The sequence below is a fragment of the Oryzias latipes genome, chromosome 18, assembly GCF_053564925.1.
Source record: "Oryzias latipes strain Hd-rR chromosome 18, Olatipes_Hd-rR_3.1".
Taxonomy (NCBI): domain Eukaryota; kingdom Metazoa; phylum Chordata; class Actinopteri; order Beloniformes; family Adrianichthyidae; genus Oryzias; species Oryzias latipes.
The window spans coordinates 35,514,422-35,531,930 of NC_136254.1; the positions used below are offsets into that span (position 1 = coordinate 35,514,422).

General features: G+C 44.2%; 1 protein-coding gene across 1 annotated transcript; it reads left to right on the forward strand.

Moving 5' to 3' along the window:
- Positions 1–11,439: 11,439 nt before the first annotated feature.
- On the forward strand, positions 11,440–13,349 carry LOC105356307 (Fc receptor-like B). Its single transcript, XM_023966234.2, has 6 exons — positions 11,440–11,943; positions 12,055–12,090; positions 12,190–12,450; positions 12,525–12,770; positions 12,846–12,998; positions 13,064–13,349. Exons 1-6 carry the CDS (start codon positions 11,895–11,897, stop codon positions 13,174–13,176), a joined length of 858 nt encoding a protein of 285 aa, XP_023822002.1. The 5' UTR covers positions 11,440–11,894; the 3' UTR covers positions 13,177–13,349.
- The last annotated feature ends 4,160 nt before the right edge of the window (positions 13,350–17,509 follow it).

Below are 17,509 nucleotides of genomic sequence, written 5' to 3' on the forward strand. Positions count from 1 at the left end.
GTCGTCTGCATAGCTGTGAAGCTACAGAAAAACCAGGCATTTGACGCCTTCAAATAGGCGCATTCTTTAGCATTTGGTGCTCACGCAGGACAAGCAGGGAGGGGCTTCTTCTGCTGTTCACATGTCCACCACCTACAGTTGGAAGATTCTTGGTGTGAAATCTCAAAGCGGTGTGAATCTAGCGAATCTTGTTCCAGGCTGACGACTCTATTCCGATTTATATGAAAGACTTGGTGTCATAAAATTCCAGCTGGACACAAACTGCCAAATAAATGTATCCTTCATGATCAATTTTCAAACAGTTGGGACTTGTGTGAACTAAGAAGGATGTCATCCATATGTCAGAAATGCAAGACCCTGACTGGTCAAAGTTTAACTGGTTTAACTTTCAAGATGCATCCGCGTGTTTTGAACGTAGAGCCTGAAAACAGTCTCCTAAATGTGGGCAGCTACATGCAAATGTGAGAGTTTTGAACACGGAAGCCCAAACACACGTACACGCATGTTTACATAGAGTTTGCATTAAAAGTAACAGGTTGAACGTGCACTTCTGACCCTGGTGTGCATGTGGTTTAAGATGGAACATTAGTGTTGTGATCTGACCCACAGGGGGGATTTCCTCCGTCCAGGTTCTCAGGTGCATCACTTGTAGTGCAGTGTTCCCTCATTTATTGTGGAGTTATGTTCTAAAAGTAACCCGCATATCTTTCTGCTCATATGAGCAGATTGTTCTAGATGTCTAGTCAGAAACTCCTGTAGGTTTTTTTATAATCCAGCCTGTCGGCTCATTTGAAGATGAGAGACTTTGAGAGTTGGAGAAACTATAGAGGAATAAAACTGATGAGTCACAATGAGGTTATGGGAAAGAGGAGAGGAAGCCCAAAAGAGGTCAGAGGTCAGCGTTTGTGGTTTGATGCAGAGAAAGAGAACCTCAGATGTTTGCTGGAGAAGAGCAGAGAAGGTCAGACGGAGCTCTTTGTAGATCTAGAGAAAGCTGATGACAGGATCCAGAGAGAGGAGCTGTGGTTTGAGAGAGGAAGTCTGGAGGAGCAGAGAAGAACATTGGATACAGTGAGAGTAAAAAGTATTTGATCCCATTAACAAGTTCATTTGAGTGCCTATCTCCTAATGCTTACTCGGGGATCAAACACTTGTTTCCTTCAATGAAATACACATAAATTAATATAAGTTCCTTAAAGTTATATTCTGGATTTTCGTTTTGATTGTCTGTCTCTCCATGCTAGAATACATCTACCATTAAAAGTATAGAAGGATCATGTCTTTTTTAGTGGGTAAACCAACTAAATCAGCAAGGAATCAAATACTTTTTACGCTCACTGTTTGTTCAGAGAGTTCAGAGGGCTGGAAGACAGCGGGGGGATGTTCTGAAAGTGTAAAAGAGGAGGTAAAGGTGGAGGTGGGGTTGACCAAGGATCACCTTTGAGCTCCTTCTTGTTTCTGTAGTGATGGACAGACTGACAGATGAGGTTAGACAGGAATCTGTGGGGATCATGATGTTTGCAGATGACATTGTGATCTGTAGTGAGAGCAGGGAGCAGGTGGAGGAACATCTGGAGAGGTGGAGGAACATCTGGAGAAGTGGAGGAACATCTGGAGAGGTGGAGGAACATCTGGAGAAGTGGAGGAACATCTGTAGAGGTGGAGGAACATCTGGAGAGGCGGAGGAACATCTTGTAATGCTTTGTATTTGGACCCCAATGAACTCAGGCTTGGAAGGAGGTTAGAATGATTTATTGAGCTTAGGCAGATCAAGGAATCTGACGAGGTCAGTAGTAACAGTCTCTGGCCAGCAGGAAGTACGTAGGGGGTGACTCTGTGGGACCATAGACTGTAAAAACAATGTTATGAGGTGTGACATGACCCATGGAAAATGCTGTACCACCGGCTCTCGCAAAATGAGGCTAAATCCCACACCGTTGCTTCCTGATACGGGCGCCGCCATGTGGAAACCAGTCAACAGGGATTGGTCCAAGTTGCTCTGAGTCATCGTATCTACGGCAATGGTGACAGTAGTTGTCATAGATACAATGTCTCCTATGTAGGAGAGACAATTAGGAAGTTGGGGGGACTTGAGATGAGACAGAAATGTCATTGGGGCACAAGTTCTGACACAGGTTTGTTGATTTTTGCTAACCAAAATGAAAAGACCTCTGGAAAACATAGATATTAGATCAGATGATGATCAGAGTCGGGCTTTAACCCTTGTGCTATTCTATGCACTTTAACATTGGGAGTTGGGTCATCTAGACCCACTAGACAGTGCTCTGAACTTTCTTTCTTCAATGATTTGTGATCTTCACTGGTGTCCATGGATTACATGAAATCTTTCCACCTTTATCCACCTTTGTCATGGTAGGGAGAACACCTCAATGGAAGGGGGGGGGGGTCATCTAAGATAGAACAAGGGTTAAAGTGTTGCAGCTCAAAGCAACTTTTCTCTGCATTCAGAATATAGTTACGACGGTTCAAAGAGCGTGTTTTTGTGGTTCCTGGCAGCTTTTACAGTTTTTTCAAATTGCTTACAGATAATTTAATAAACTGTGCTAGTTTCATCAAAATACTTGACACAATTCTTAATACCACAAACCCCAAATACCTCATATATCCTCTAAAATGTTACAACCAAAACTACTTACAGCATTTTATCAAATCAAACTTTTGCACCAAACAGCACACTTCATTCACATTACCAGACTGTTGGGCACAATGAAAAGCACTCGTCTCTTTACTCTGCTTTACCATAACACCAAAATACCTCAAAAACTAGAAAATCCTCCAGAAATCCTTCAGCTTGTTCACATGCGCAGAAATAGTTGTTTGTTTACCAAACAAGTCCCTGCAACACGTGCACAGCAGATATATTTCTATTGGAGTGAACAAAAGTATGCTAACTGAAAAAAAGAGGCAAGACAAATATGTGGGCAGCTTCCTGCCACACAGCTGGGTGTGGCTAAAGCACATCATCCACATCATCTTCCTCTTCCTCTCTCTCCACCAGCTTCCATTGCGATCATAACTTATAGTGCTGACTTCTTGATTGAGGTGATAACAGTAAACAATTCAGCACATGTGGTGTCATTTTGAAACAGCAAACGTGGGACATTCCGTCAGATTATTGCCTCCAACGCAGGGAAGCGTAAAAGTTTCACTCTGAATGACAAAATGTGTGTCAAGCTGAAAATATGTTTCAAGTTTTGGGGGCTTCAGAAGAGGCTTCACTCTCTGTGTGTCAGTTTGAATATTTGTGCTATGCAGGTCCTTTTAGTCTGTTAGCAGTTACAAAAATAACGGTAGAAGGTTAAAGCAGTCAGGTGGTCTGACTAGTCACCACTGAATCAGAGCATCACTAGTTAGGGGCAGCTATGGCGCAGTGGTAGACCGGTTCACCCCTGATTAGAACCAATTGTGAAGGAACTGAGGGATCAGAACCGTCCTTCATGAACAGAATCCTCCGGATTGTCTCCAAACGCTCATTTGGTGGTGTTTTCAGAAGAGCAGCTGCTGCCTGCTGGACCTGAAGATTCTTCCTGTAATAAGAAACTTTCACAGAAAGTTTCATGGGGGGGGTTCAGAAACCCCATTCTCAACCAAAAAACATGTGAATGACCAAAAATTAACCTGAGACCTCCGGGATACAAACATTGTCATAACAAACACACCATGGTCCGGGTGAACACTCGATTCTGATTGGCTGCTGGGTATGCGTTAAAACCTGATAACCGCACGGTGAAAAAAGAAAATCCGGTCAGCTAGCTTAAATGTTTCGTATTACTGTGCCGGCTTCTTTAAAACAACCTTTAGCTTCATCATTTGGACCAAAACAAGCGGTAAGAGATAAACTTTCTCCCTGAACTGATGCTTTATTCAACCCATCGGAAAAATCAGCATATATATATATATCTCTGAATCTTGCAGCGGTGGTGCGGCGCGGACTATATCCGCTTATTGTGATAAACGCGATCCAAATCCGAAAAAAAGCACGAATTAAGGACTAAAACTGGTTACTATGTTTTGCTTTTGTAAGTGACCATGGTATAAGCGGGTTAATGGCCTTCAAAGTGCGCATTATTACTTTTTAACGCACTTTGCGGAACACACTTCAGGCTTCCACGGCGTGCGTTAAAAAGTAATAATGCACACTTTGTCAGCCATCAACCCTTACGTATGGAACCCAAAAACCCCTCAAGATGACTTCAACACTTCCTTCAAAACACTTCTTTTTTTCAACAGAAAAAACCCAACAAAGTTTTTTTTTTTTTTTGTCTTACAACGTTTGATGTTGGAATTCTTCTTTTCCAACATCAGGGCTGAATCCAAATTCATCCCTGACTTTTTCATGTTGCTCCAGTGGTGGGCATTTGAAACTGTAGTGGTGTCCAGAAGTGCTTTTTTAAAGACGGCTGGGTATCCGTCCGCCTGCAGGGTTCTTCACGTGACATGGAGGAGAAACGCATTTCTTCACGTGTGTGTGCTCTGAAGCCAGACGTTTACATTTAAATGTAAGTAATGACTTTTTATAGTTATAAAACCGATGGTGTAATCTATTCTTAGACCACTGGCAGCTAGGTGCTAGATGATGGTTGATGACGTCATCGAGCGGTAGTGTTGTCCAAATTTGAAGACGCTTTTTTCCCCATAACTCTTCACTTGGAGGGATAAATGTAAGGGTGAAGCCAAAGGGGTTCAGCTTTACCCCTCTGGTGTTCTGTGGGGGGAAAAAACAAAATTTCTTTCTTCTGATTTTCACAGTTCCAATCCAAGAATTTACCAGCTTTTGTGAGTCTGCTCTTTGGCTTCAGAATCCAGAAGAAACTCCATCGATGTTCTGGAAGGTCCATGCAGATGTTTGCCGAGTTTGGCAAGGCTCACAGAAGAGGGGGGGTGTCCTCTGGTTTGTTAAGAAATCTGCCGTTATGCAAGATCTAAAGAGACAGATGGTGAAGTTGGACTTGAGAGGCTCTGAGTTTCACCTAAAACTTCAAAACCTGCAGACAGTCGAGGAACGGAAGTCACATCCAAGGGAGGGTGCAGTCTTGAGTTTTGGGCTCTGCAGCAGACAGCAGATCCCCCCCACCCCCACCCCATCCTCCACCACCACCAACCAATGTTTCACAGTCCCAGTCGCACCAGGTGGGAGGGGTTTAAGTCTACAACCGAGTGAAGAACGGAAGCCAGAGCAGGAAGCTGAACAGCTTGATCCCCCGTCAGGCTCGTCTTTCACGACAGCTGTATCTGCCTGAAGCCTCCTGCGTTTCACTTTCAGGTCTTGACCTCAAACTGAAAAGCTCAGAGCGAAGAAGAGATGAGCTGCAGTGAGACTCAACAGTAGCACCTTCTTTCCTTCTGTTTGCTCATCAATCAGGGCAGATTCTGATGAAGAAGATGTGAGCATTTCATCCTTTCGGGGATGTTGATGCTGAAAATCGACTGATGAGTTTCTTTAAATGCAAATAGTTTAGTTCAGAAGAAGAGAAGAAACAATACGGATCTGCAAAACTGGATCCATGTTTAGTTCCAACTAAAACAAAAACGGTAAAAATCTACAGAACTTTGGAGAAAAGAAATGATCAAAACCCAAAAAGAGAATTCAGGAAAGCAGAGAGAATGTGGAGAAAAATCAACTGTTCATCAAGAACGTTTAACACCAGAGATGTCACCAGCATCCCTCAGTGAACACACCGTCTGTGACGTACCGGAACTCTTTAACTCTTTATGCATGAATGCCAGAGTTTTGACACAAAAGCCTGAAACGCGCAGACACACGTTTTCACCGAAAGTGGTCGCTTGAACGCAGGATTCTGACCCTGGCGTGAACATAGCAGCAGGTTTGCAGATCAGCCTAAATCTGCTTTTCTCTGCTTCAGAATCCACTGGAATGATGTTAAAAGCATAAATTGAGTTACAAAAGTTGAAAGACTGTAGTTAGGAACACGGTTGAGGACATTTTGTTTTATCCTTTTAATGTGTTGATGTTTTAAGTTTAAAAGATGTTTTTACTCTGTAAAGTGTTTTGAGCTACAAATGCATGAAATGTGCCTATAAATAGTCTGATTTTATTTTGGTTAGAATTTAAACTATGGTCCAAATGCGTGTAGCTGTTCTTCACCACGAGTCATTGGCTTCAAACTACAGTGATTTTATTTTTTGGGAAAACTTTTCTAAAATCTTATATCAGAACTTTAATTTGTTTTGGAAAAAGCACAAAAAAAACAAAATGCATCTTTTTCTTGTCAGATCAAAGGTTGAATCCCTCCATCCCCCCCACCCCCGTCCCAGCAGACAGCAGAGTAACCTTCAGGGGTTCACAGACTTCAATGTGTGGAGCGTTCTTGTCTCTGTGGTATTGATGAGTGAAAGTGTGCAGTTTTGGTTTCACTTATTTACTGAATGCTCTGGTTGACCGGACTGAGCTGGAACATGACTCCACCTTATGGACCCAGAATGTAGTCAATCCTGATCAGAGACTGATCATTGATCAAAGTATATGGAGAGAAATGCATTACAATCACAAAACACAACAGTGCAAAGATTAAAAACATACATAATCATTATAAAATTTACTTTTAAAGAAAGGAAAGAGAAAAGAACATGAACAGATGTGTGGATAAGGACCCTTCAGTTGTCTACACGGCTAAACATGAATGTTTTGAGTCTGGATTTGAACCTTAACACAGTAGAGGCCTTTCTCACAGCCTCAGGGAGACGGTTCCAGCTTTTAGCTGCATAGAACTGAAAAGTCTATTCTTTGAGCTACAGGAAGCTAGTGCAGAGACCTGCGCTGATGTAATGGTACTTCCTGGTTCTAGTCAGGACTCAAGCAGCAGCGTTCTGGATGTACTGAAGCTGTTTTACAGCTGGTTTGGGGAGGCCAGTGAGCAGTAATCTAACCTACTGGAGACAAATGTGTAACTAAGTATCTCCAGGTCTGGTTTTGACACTACGTTTTTGATTTTGGGAGTGTTTTTAGATGGTAAAATGCTGTTGATGTTGCTGACTTGATATGACTGTTGAAGTTCAGGTCAGAGTCCAGGATGACCGCTAGGTTTCTGACTTCATTTGAAGCTTGTAGAGACAGAGAATGAAGGGAGCTGCTGATACTTTCTCTTTTTTTGTGTGGACCAAAGACGATGACTTCTGTCTTGTCTGAGTTTAGCTGGAGATGTTTGGACACATTAAGAGGAGGAACAAAAATGAAATTGGTGACAGGATGGTGAGGTCGGAGCCTCCAGGAAAGAAGGGGAAGACCAAATAGGAAGTTCATGGATGTAAAGGAGGACATGAGGGAGGTTGGTGTGAACGAGGAGGAAGCAGAAGATGAGTTAAACAAAAGTGTCTCGATGCTGAACAGACTCTACTCCATCAACAGAACATCTGCCTGGGTTCTCCGTTGGTGAAGGAACATGAATCCAGTTTCTCTTACAAGCTAAATTTCCGGCTAATTATCGGCTCTGTTTGAGACGCAGTTTCTGTCAAAAGAAAAACAAATCAGCCAACAACAGACCGGTACAGAGCGGTACAGGTGTAGAACTGAACTCTATAAACAGATCAACCACTTCGTTTTATTCACATTTAATTAAATAATGTATAAAATTTCATGTAAAGCACAAATGTGTTTGTTCCTACAACAAAGTACAGAAAAGTGACTTTCCTCTGCCCTGCATGTCAGTCTGACTGCAGATAAGGCTCTGTCAGAGGTCTGTGGGAGGGGCTGAGTTACTGGCTGCTGCCTCTGCTTTACGTTGGAGGTTCTATGATCCTCCCAAACGTTTTCAGTTGTGTAGCTACTCATTGAAAAAAACTCACTGCAGTTGTTGTGTGTAGCTATTTTGAAACACAGCGACAAAATCGCTCGGTTCACAAGAAATCTTAAGCGGAAAGTTAACAGAGAGTCAAAGGTAGTGGGAGGAGCTTAAGGAGAGGGTTGATCCGGCGAAGATTTAGCTCATTAAAGTGTAGCGCCGCACGAGGAGCAGCTTGTTAGCATGTGAACTGATGCGTATGAAATCAACTCTTCCGAGTGTTTTTGGTTACATGTCTCCAGAAATAAAACCAATCTGAAGTTGTAGAATTGGTCGGTAAAAGCTCCGGTTTTTGGTCAAAATCACAGCAGATTCTGACGGATTCTTTGGAGAACAGAAGCTTTGAATGTAAAAGAACATCCATCCAGTAGAAGAAAACCAGAACAAAGTTTGAGCCTCAGTCTTAGCTTAAACAAGTTTTTACAACAAATCATCTACATAGTTTCATTTGGAATTGTGTTAAACTGTCTGACCATGACACAAAACGGTGACCATATTTCTACCACCAAAACCCTGAAATCTACCTGATCCAGAATTCCCAGAACCGATAATCCTGTTTTTTCTTCAGCCTCTCCCCTCAGATGTCTCTGGGTCTCCCAGCACCATCATGAGAACCTCCAGTCTCCACAGAAGTCGCCATTTCTGCCAGAAACCCGTCAGACGCTGAAGCCTGCAGATGTGGTGGCGGCAGGTTTTCAGCCGACAGGAAGTCAGAGAGGTCTTGGCTCTTACTGTGCAAGTGATTTCTACTTTGGGCTTCCTGTGAACTGTACCGCAACTTCCTGCCCCCCCCCATCAGCGAGGTGCTGTTTGCTCTGAGGTTACAGAGTCTGAACTGACCAGAGGTGCTAGACCACGTGCTATACCGGGTCGACAACAGTCAGACTGAGAAGAAAACACAAAAATCTGATGCTGGCTCAGATTACCCATCAGCCTCTTGCTCAGGAATGTCTGCTGGTCGTCTCTGAGGAGGAACAAACAGCTGCATAAAAACCTCTGAAACTCAGACAGGAAGCACAAAGCGGGTCAGAGCTCCTCCTTGGTGCCTTCTGTTCGTGGTTTTTATTTGTGTTAAGACATCTTGACGAAGTTTGATGTTAGCTTAGAGGTCAGCACCGTTCAGATGGACCTCCAACATTCCTGCAGGAGCTCCTCAGCCTGCTGATGAACCGCACAGATTCCATAGAACCGTTCAGAACCAGAACAAGTTTGACCCAACGACTAACTAATGAACAGCTTCAGAATCGACCAATCAGAGGCTGACTTCACTCTTTTTAGTCTTTTGTTTTGTTCTCCCTTCATCGTGATGCTGCACTGCTAAAGTCACAGACAACAGCTACACGTCTAACATTGACGTCCTGTTGAAGGTAGGACTGCAGACGGAGCGGCTCTTCAGTCATCTGACGGTCTGAGGAAGGAAACTGCTGGTCCTGACGCCTCCTACAGGAGCACAAGCAGATGCTGAGATGGTTGAGAGGAGTCTGTTTTCTGCTGAAGGCTTCACTGAAGCATCTCCACCAAAACGCCTCTGATTCGGTCACAAAGCTCAGACTGCGATGGATCTGCGGATCTCTGACTGCATGAAGCCCAGAGGTTCTGAGGAGGAGGAGAAGATGAAGCTCCTGAGGGGTTTCAGCAGTCCAGGTCAGAACGTCTCCAGACTCCTGAACCTTTTATTCCAGTCTCACGTGTGAAAACCCCCAAATACTAGAAAGCAGAACTTCCTGCTCCACTCAGTGGATCCCAGAGGTCGGTTTCTTTTTCAGCTGGTTCTGCAGATTTCTGATCAAAACAAAGAAAATGAAAATGTTTTTCTGCTTTTTGTCTCACTGTGGATGAAGATGGATGTTTATAACTGAAGGTAGAGAGTTGTCAGTACTTTCACACAGTGCAGTACATTCCTGTAGATTCGGCTGCAGGGATAAGAACTACAGCTGGACAACAGCGCCACTCTGGGGAATATTTGTGTAACTGCAGCAGCAAACAGAAGAACTTAGAACAATCCAACAGTTTATGTAAATATATGTTTGTTCGTGTATTATCTTTATATGTGAGCATCGCTGGACCAACTTAATTACCTTAAGTTGAATGGAAGTAAAATAACTATGTCTGATAACTACGTGTTACTTTAAAGTTGATTAAACTCAAAAAGATGATTTATCTTCACCAAATATTTCAGTTAGATCAGATTAAAAAAGTTTATCTTTACAACTGCAGTCTAAAACTCTTTTTAGAGTGTAGATCTTATTACAGGCACATCAGATTTTGCATTTTTTGTTAAGTTTTCTGTGTAAATTGTCCAAATAGACATTGGAACACAGAAAAATGAGGTCACCAAGGTGAAAACTGGTTTAATCTACTCCCTTGGTGGGGACGTTTATTGTCAAGCACCAAAACGCCAGAGAGATGGAGGAAAAAAAGGTCAAAGCCATCTGAAGAAGAGGAGAAGTGAGAGAAAGAAAAGGGTTTGTCCTCGTAGGGATGAAGGTTTTCTGCTTCCTGAAACAACAACGTCAACAATTCTTTTGTGACTAAAACTTGGGTAGACCTAAATGTTTGATATCAATGTTTACTTGTTACCGTTTCGTTTTCTTCTGAACCTTTGGCTCTACCTTTACGTGTAACATTAGTGGTAACCTTAAGACGTCATGACTGGTGTGTCTGCTGTAAAATGTATAGGATGGAAAACAGCAACTATGAGCTGAGTTGTCATCTATCCAGTAGAGCTCCATATATTTTATATTATACAGTCTTAGACGTCTTTTGAATCGGGCTGACATGGATGAACAAGGGGGGTCTGGGAAGGAGTTTAGTGTAGAACCGCCTCTGGTCGAGCCTCAGATCCAGGAACAACAGTAGAACAGTAGACCAGGTCTACACCCTCTATAGGGGGATGGGGGGTTCATGGGAGTTCTCTTGTCCAGTCTAAAAGGGTTTTGTGGATTTGAAGAAGGCATTTGATGGCATCTCCCATGGTCTCCTGTAGAGGGGGCTCTGTGAGTGTTGGGTCTGCGTCTGGTCTAACTAAGGCCTGTCCTGTTTCTGTATGACAGGAGGCGGAGCTTGGTTAGATTAGCTGGCAGGAAGTCAGACCTGTTGATGGTGTATGTTGGACTCTGGCAGGACTGATCTCTGATTTCCAGTTTGGTTTGGTTGTTGCAGACAGTTATTGTCTTGATGATGGTTTTCTGTACCGTACACTCCAATGGATTACCCAGAAGCCCCATGTCCAGTTCAGCTAACATGCTGACATCAGCAGAGTTTTACATGGAACACTTTAGAAATCTAGTGGGTAACACATCAAGACAGCATGTAAATGAACAAAGAAAGGTGATGATCTCTTAGACAGTTTTGTCAGTTACAGGTACAAAGTGAGTCATCTTAGAAGGACCAGGTGGCTGATGGGTAATAATTTGTGTTGTGGAGTTCATGGCTTTTTTAATGCCCTGAACCTTGTCATTGAAAAAAACAGGAAACTCATTACATCTAGACGTGCAAACCAGTTCCAATAGCAGCTGAGCTGGAGGGATTGTTCATTTGCTTACTGTTACGAAGAAGACACAAGAGTTGCTGCTGCAACTTCCAATGTTTTCTGAATAGTACCTTTCCCCTTGTTGTAGGTGTACAACCCCCCCCCATGTACATTTCATGATGAACCTGGAGTTTTGATTTGCGCCAAAATCGCTAAGACAGTTGTAGACAGTTATTGTCTTGATGATGGTTTTCTGTACCGTACACTCCAATGGATTACCCAGAAGCCCCATGTCCAGTTCATCTAACATGCTGACATCAGCAGAGTTTTACTGGAACACGTCCCAGTCTGCATTTTCTAACGTCAAAAGGACCAATGACAGCCAACCTCAGAGGTGCCATCAGAGTTCTGACACTTCCTGAAAACTCTTTCATGTGAAGACAACAGTTTTTTTCTCCTGTGACCTCTGTGTTTGTGGTTTGTCACGTCTCTTCCTGTCTGAGTTTCCTGGTTGATGCTTCAGAGAAAAGTGAACCGTCACACAGACGATCATCCTAACAGAAGAATCAGACTTTGGTGTCTGTCCAACTGCTGTTGGTCTGATGTCCTGCAGCTGCAGAATGGAGGGAACATCTGTCCAGATGCTGCTGGGTGAGTCCCGTCTGCTGGATGTGTGTTGGTGTGGAAACGTTGACAGATGCTGCTTCCCACAGCAGAGCCTTCATCAAAGCTCCAACTAAGCTGAGTGTCATTTCTCTGCAGCTCTGAGCTCCCTGCTGTGCTGCACAACCAACCAAAGTTAGTCCACTTCCTCAGTCAGTCCCACTCTCTGTCTTTGTGTCCAAGAAAGCCTCTGACAGCAGCAACACTCTGTGTGTCTTTACTTTGTTGTTGCAGTTGGTCTGACTGTGAGTCCCAGCAGATCTCAGTTCTTTGAAGGAGAATCAGTGACTCTGAAGTGTGAGGACCACAGCTCTGCAGGATGGACTCTGAGGAGAAACTCCTCCCAAAAGAAGACCACTCAGTGTGAGGAGTGGGGAGAATCCTCAGGCCCCTCCTGCTTCATCAGCTACATGTATCCATTGGACAGTGGTGTGTACTGGTGTGAGTCCAGAGGGGGAGGAGCCTCCAGCATCAGCGTGAACATCAGTGTCTCTGGTAAGATCAGACTGTGGAGTTAGTGTTGCTGCAGCTGTGTGCAGATGGATGAAATGCTTTGTCTCTGTGTTGAGGTGGATCAGTGATCCTGCAGAGTCCTGTCCTCCCTGTGATGGAGGGTCATGACCTCACTCTGAGCTGTCAATCACAGACCCCTCCCTCCAAGCCCTCAGCTGCTTTCTATAAAGATGGCTCCCTCATCAGGACTGAGCCTACAGGTCACATGACCCTCCAGCATGTTTCCAGGTCTGATGAAGGTCTCTACAAGTGTCACATCAGCGCTCATGGAGAGTCTCCATCCAGCTGGATCTCTGTCTCAGGTGAGGAGCTTCACTGTCATCTCACCATGGATTTGCTCCATGCAGTCACCTGACCAGGTGGGATTCTGTCTGCAGAGAGACCCACGACCACAGGAGCCCCGCCCACAACAGGAGCCCCGCCCCCTGCATTAGGTCTTGAATTGAGAGTCCTGCTCCACCTGCTGGTGATCAGTCCGTTCTTCATCTCCACTCTCTTTCTGGTGTCTTTATGTCCACAAAGAGCCTCAGGTAACAGAAATCAATCAATCACATTTGATCAATCATCTTCAGTTTCTAAACTGTTCTGTCTGCAGGAAGTGACCCGTCTGTCTCCATGGTGATGACCCAGCACTCACATGCTGAGCAGGGATTGGCTGAAGACGATGATGACATCATCACATCTGGAACCACAGAGCATCAGTTCTGAACAGAGAGTCTCTTTTGGTTTAGAAACTTTAAACAATTTTGTTTTTTAATTCATTATTTTCTTTTTTTTTTTATAACTTCCAATCTTTCTTTAAGTAAAATGTTTTGTTTTGATACTTAAAATTTAATTTGTCTCTTTTTTCTAATAAAGCATCAACAACATGGATCAGGTCAGAACCAGAACTTTCAATTCATCTCACAAGAACTGCTAATTGCAAACAAAGAACTGAACTGCATAGAGTGACTATGTCTTTACAAGTGGAGACAGACATAATATCTGTGACCCGTCCATCCAATCAATGATTCTATTGACCGTCTTCCACCTAAATGTTCAGAAGTCCAGTTCCATGAAATCCACATGAGTCAAGTTTAAGGAAATAATCCAGTCAGGATTCCACCAAACCAGTTTATGGAGGTGTGTTTGCCTCCTACCACCCAGTCCGGGTTGTTGGCTCCTAATTCTACAACTGGAGTTGGGCCTCAAGTCAAGGATGAGCAGAACCTCATCCATAGGAATCTGGTCTACACAAAACATGACTAAAGAGGAACTCAGGACTACGTTAAATGGATCCGTGTTTTCAGTTCATGTGTTCTGATCATTCTAACAAATATCAAACTACATAAAAAAGGTTGTGTTCCCTAAATGCATGCGAGCTCTAGTCCTACTGCTAGCACTAGCAAGTTTCTGAGCACTGTGTTTCCACTTCCAAACCAGTTTCTCTCCATTAACAACAATACAAACGGTGTAAGCAGAGTTTGAATAAAGTAACTTTGTAGTTCTAGCTTTACTTTACATTTCAGGTGGAGCTTTTTCCCTCCAAACTAGCGAGAGCAAAGCCTGCTGCTTAGCTCTCATCCGCAGTCCTCGTGGAGACTGAGGGCAATGCCACGAAATAACAGGAAGAAGCAGCGCGACCATCAAAATAAAAGTCTCCACCCACAACATATATCTTCTTTCTCTTTCAGCTTTTCCCATCAGAGGTCGCCACAGCCAATCATCCTTTTCCACCTCACTCTATCATGGACATCTTCTACCCTAACATTAGCCAACTTCATGTCCTCTGTTAAGACATCCATATATCTCCTCTTTGGCCGTCCTCTTGCCCTCCTGCCAGGCAGCTCCATCTCCAACATCCTTCTACCAATATATCCACTATCCCTCCTCTGAAAATGTCCAAACCATCTCAGTCTGGCTTCTCTGACTTTGTCGCTAACACAGGCAACATGAGCCGTCCCTCTGATGTACTCGTTCCTTATCCTGTCTAACCTGGTCACTCCTAAGGAGAACCTCAACATCTTCATCTCCGCTACCTCCATCTCAGCCTCTTGTCTCTGTCTCACTGCTACCGTCTCTAACCCATAGAGCAGAGCTGGTCTCACCACTGTCTTGTACACCTTTCCTTTGAGTCTTGCTGACACTCTTCTGTCACACAACACTCCTGACACTTACCTCCAACTGCTCCAACCTGCCTGCACTCGCCTCTTCACCTCTTTTCCACACTCCCCATCACACTGAACTGTTGCCCCCAAGTACTTAAACTCCTGCACCTTCTTCACCTCAGTCCCCTGTAACCTAACGCTTCTACCTTGATCCCTCTCGTTCAGACACATGTATTCTGTCTTACTACGACTGACCTTCATGCCTCTTCTTTCCAGAGCAAACCTCCACCTCTCTAGCTGTTCCTCCACCTGCTCTCTACTCTCACTGCAAATTACAATGTCATCCGCAAACATCATTGTCCAGGGAGATTCCTGTCTTACCTCGTCTGTCAGCCTGTCCATCAGCATAGCAAACAAAAAGGGACTCAAAGCTGATCCTTGGTGTAGTCCCACCTCCACCTTGAACTGCTCTGTCTGACCTACAGCACATCTCACCACCGTCATACTTCTCTCATACATGTCCTGAACTACTCTGACATACTTTTCTGCCACTCCAGACGACCTCATACAGTACCACAGCTCCTCCCTCGGCACCCTGTCATACGCCTTCTCTAAATCTACGAACACACAATGCAGCTCCTTCTGACCTTCTCTGTACTTTTCCATCAACATTCTCAAAGCAAAAATGGCATCAGTGGTGCTCTTACGGGGCATGAAACCATACTGCTGCTCACAGATCTCCACCTTCTTCCTAAGCCTGGCTTCCACTACTCTTTCCCACAGCTTCATTGTGTGGCTCATCAACTTTATTCCTCTATAGTTGCTGCAGTTCTGCATGTCACCCTTGTTCTTAAAGATCGGGACCAGGACGATTCTCCTCCATTCCTCAGGCATCTTCTCACTCTCTAGAATCCTATTGAAAAAACTCGTTAGAAATTCCACTGCTGTCTCTCCTAAGCACTTCCATACCTCCACAGGTAGGTCATCAGGACCAACGGCCTTTCCACTCTTCATCCTTTTCAGAGCCTTCCTAACCTCATCTTTTCCAATCTCTGCTACTTCCTGCTCCACAACAACCACATCTTCCTCCCTTCTTTCCCTGTCATTTTCCTCGTTCATCAGCTCCTCAAAATACTCCTTCCATCTTTTCTGTACACTCTCCTGGGTTGTTAGCACCTTTCCATCTCTGTCCTTAATCACCCTTATCTGTTGCACGTCCTTCCCATCTCTGTCTCTCTGTCTGGCTAGCCTGTACAAGTCCTTCTCTCCTTCCTTTGTGTCTAACCTGTCATAAAGCTCATCGTAAGCTTTCTGTTTGGCCTTTGCCACCTCTCTCTTCACTCTATGCTGCGCTTCCTTGTACTCCTGTCTACCTTCCTCAGTCCTTTCTACATCCCACTTCCTTTTAGCCAACCTCTTCCTCTGGACGCATTCCTGTACTTCCTCATTCCACCACCAAGTCTCTTTACCGTCTTTTCTCTTTCCAGATGACACACCTAGCACCTTCCTACCTGTTTCCCTGATAATCTCTGCTGTAGTTTCCCAGTCATCTGGAAGCTCATCCTGACCACCCAGGACCTGTCTCAACTTCTGCCTAAATTCCTCACAAGTTTCTTCATTCTGTAGCTTCCACCACTTGGTCTTCTTTTCTGTTTTCCCTCTCTTCTTCTTCCTGACCTCCAGAGTCATCTTACACACCACCATGCGGTGCTGTCTGGCTACACTCTCTCCTACCACCACTTTGCAGTCATTAACCTCTCTCAAATGACCTCGTCTACATAGGATGTAGTCCACCTGAGTACTCCTACCTCCACTTCTGTATGTCACTCTATGCTCCTCTCTCTTCTGGAAGTAAGTGTTGACTACAGCCATTTCCATCCTCTTCGCAAAGTCCACCACCATCTGTCCCTCCAGATTCCTTTCCTTCACACCAAACCTGCCCATCACCTCCTCATCACCTCTATTGCCCTCACCAACATGCCCATTAAAGTCTGCTCCAATAACAACTCTCTCTCCTCTGGGGAAACTCTCTATGACCTCATCCAACTCACTCCAGAATCTCTCCTTCACTTCTAACTCACAGCCAACCTGTGGCGCATACCCACTGACTACATTCACCATCACCCCTTCAATTTCTAACTTTAGGCTCATCATCCTGTCTGAGACTCTTTTCACCTCTAGAACACTGTTTACAAACTCCCCCTTCAGAATCACACCTACCCCGTTTCTCTTCCTATCAACACCATGATAGAACAGTTTGTATCCTCCTCCAATACTACGTGCCTTGCTGCCCTTCCACCTTGTCTCCTGCACACACAGTACATCTACCTTCCTTCTCTCCATCATGTCTGCCAGCTCTCTGCCTTTCCCTGTCATTGTGCCAACGTTAAGAGTCCCTATTCTCAAACCTATGTTCCTGCCTTTTCCCTTCTCTCTCTGGCCACGGACCCTTCTGCCTCCCCTCTTTCTTCCACCAACAGTAGTCAAATTTCCACCGACACCCTGTAGGTTAACAGCATCGGTGGCGGTCGTTGTTAACCCGGGCCTCGACCGATCCGGTATGTCTAAACTGTGTTGTGGATGATTCGCATGGTTATTTTGGCAATTTTTACGCCGGATGCCCTTCCTGACGCAACCCGCTCTATTTTTCCGGGCTTGGGACCGGCACAGAAGTAACTGGCTTGCAACCCCTGTGGCTAGATTTCCACCCACAACATATATAACAAAATAAAAACGACAAAGCAGCTATTGGTGAAATTAACAAAACATAAAGACCACATGGGATACATGTGACTATTCAACATGTTAACATAACAAAGGTGAGTTTTTAGAAAATAGATCTTGGAAGAAACAAACAGTAGAAGAATTTAAAAAAATCAACATTACTGTCAAAACTCGGATGTTAAAATATAAAAATGAAAGAAACAAGATATGTGCACAAAATGTGGAACTCC

Bases quoted from the DNA above. Each gene is read 5' to 3' on its own strand.
- LOC105356307 (XM_023966234.2), top strand. From the start codon at position 11,895: ATGTCCTGCAGCTGCAGAATGGAGGGAACATCTGTCCAGATGCTGCTG. The intron at 12,091-12,189 runs GTTAGTCCACTT...TTGTTGTTGCAG, and splicing joins GTGCTGCACAACCAACCAAA to TTGGTCTGACTGTGAGTCCC. The intron at 12,451-12,524 runs GTAAGATCAGAC...CTCTGTGTTGAG, and splicing joins CGTGAACATCAGTGTCTCTG to GTGGATCAGTGATCCTGCAG.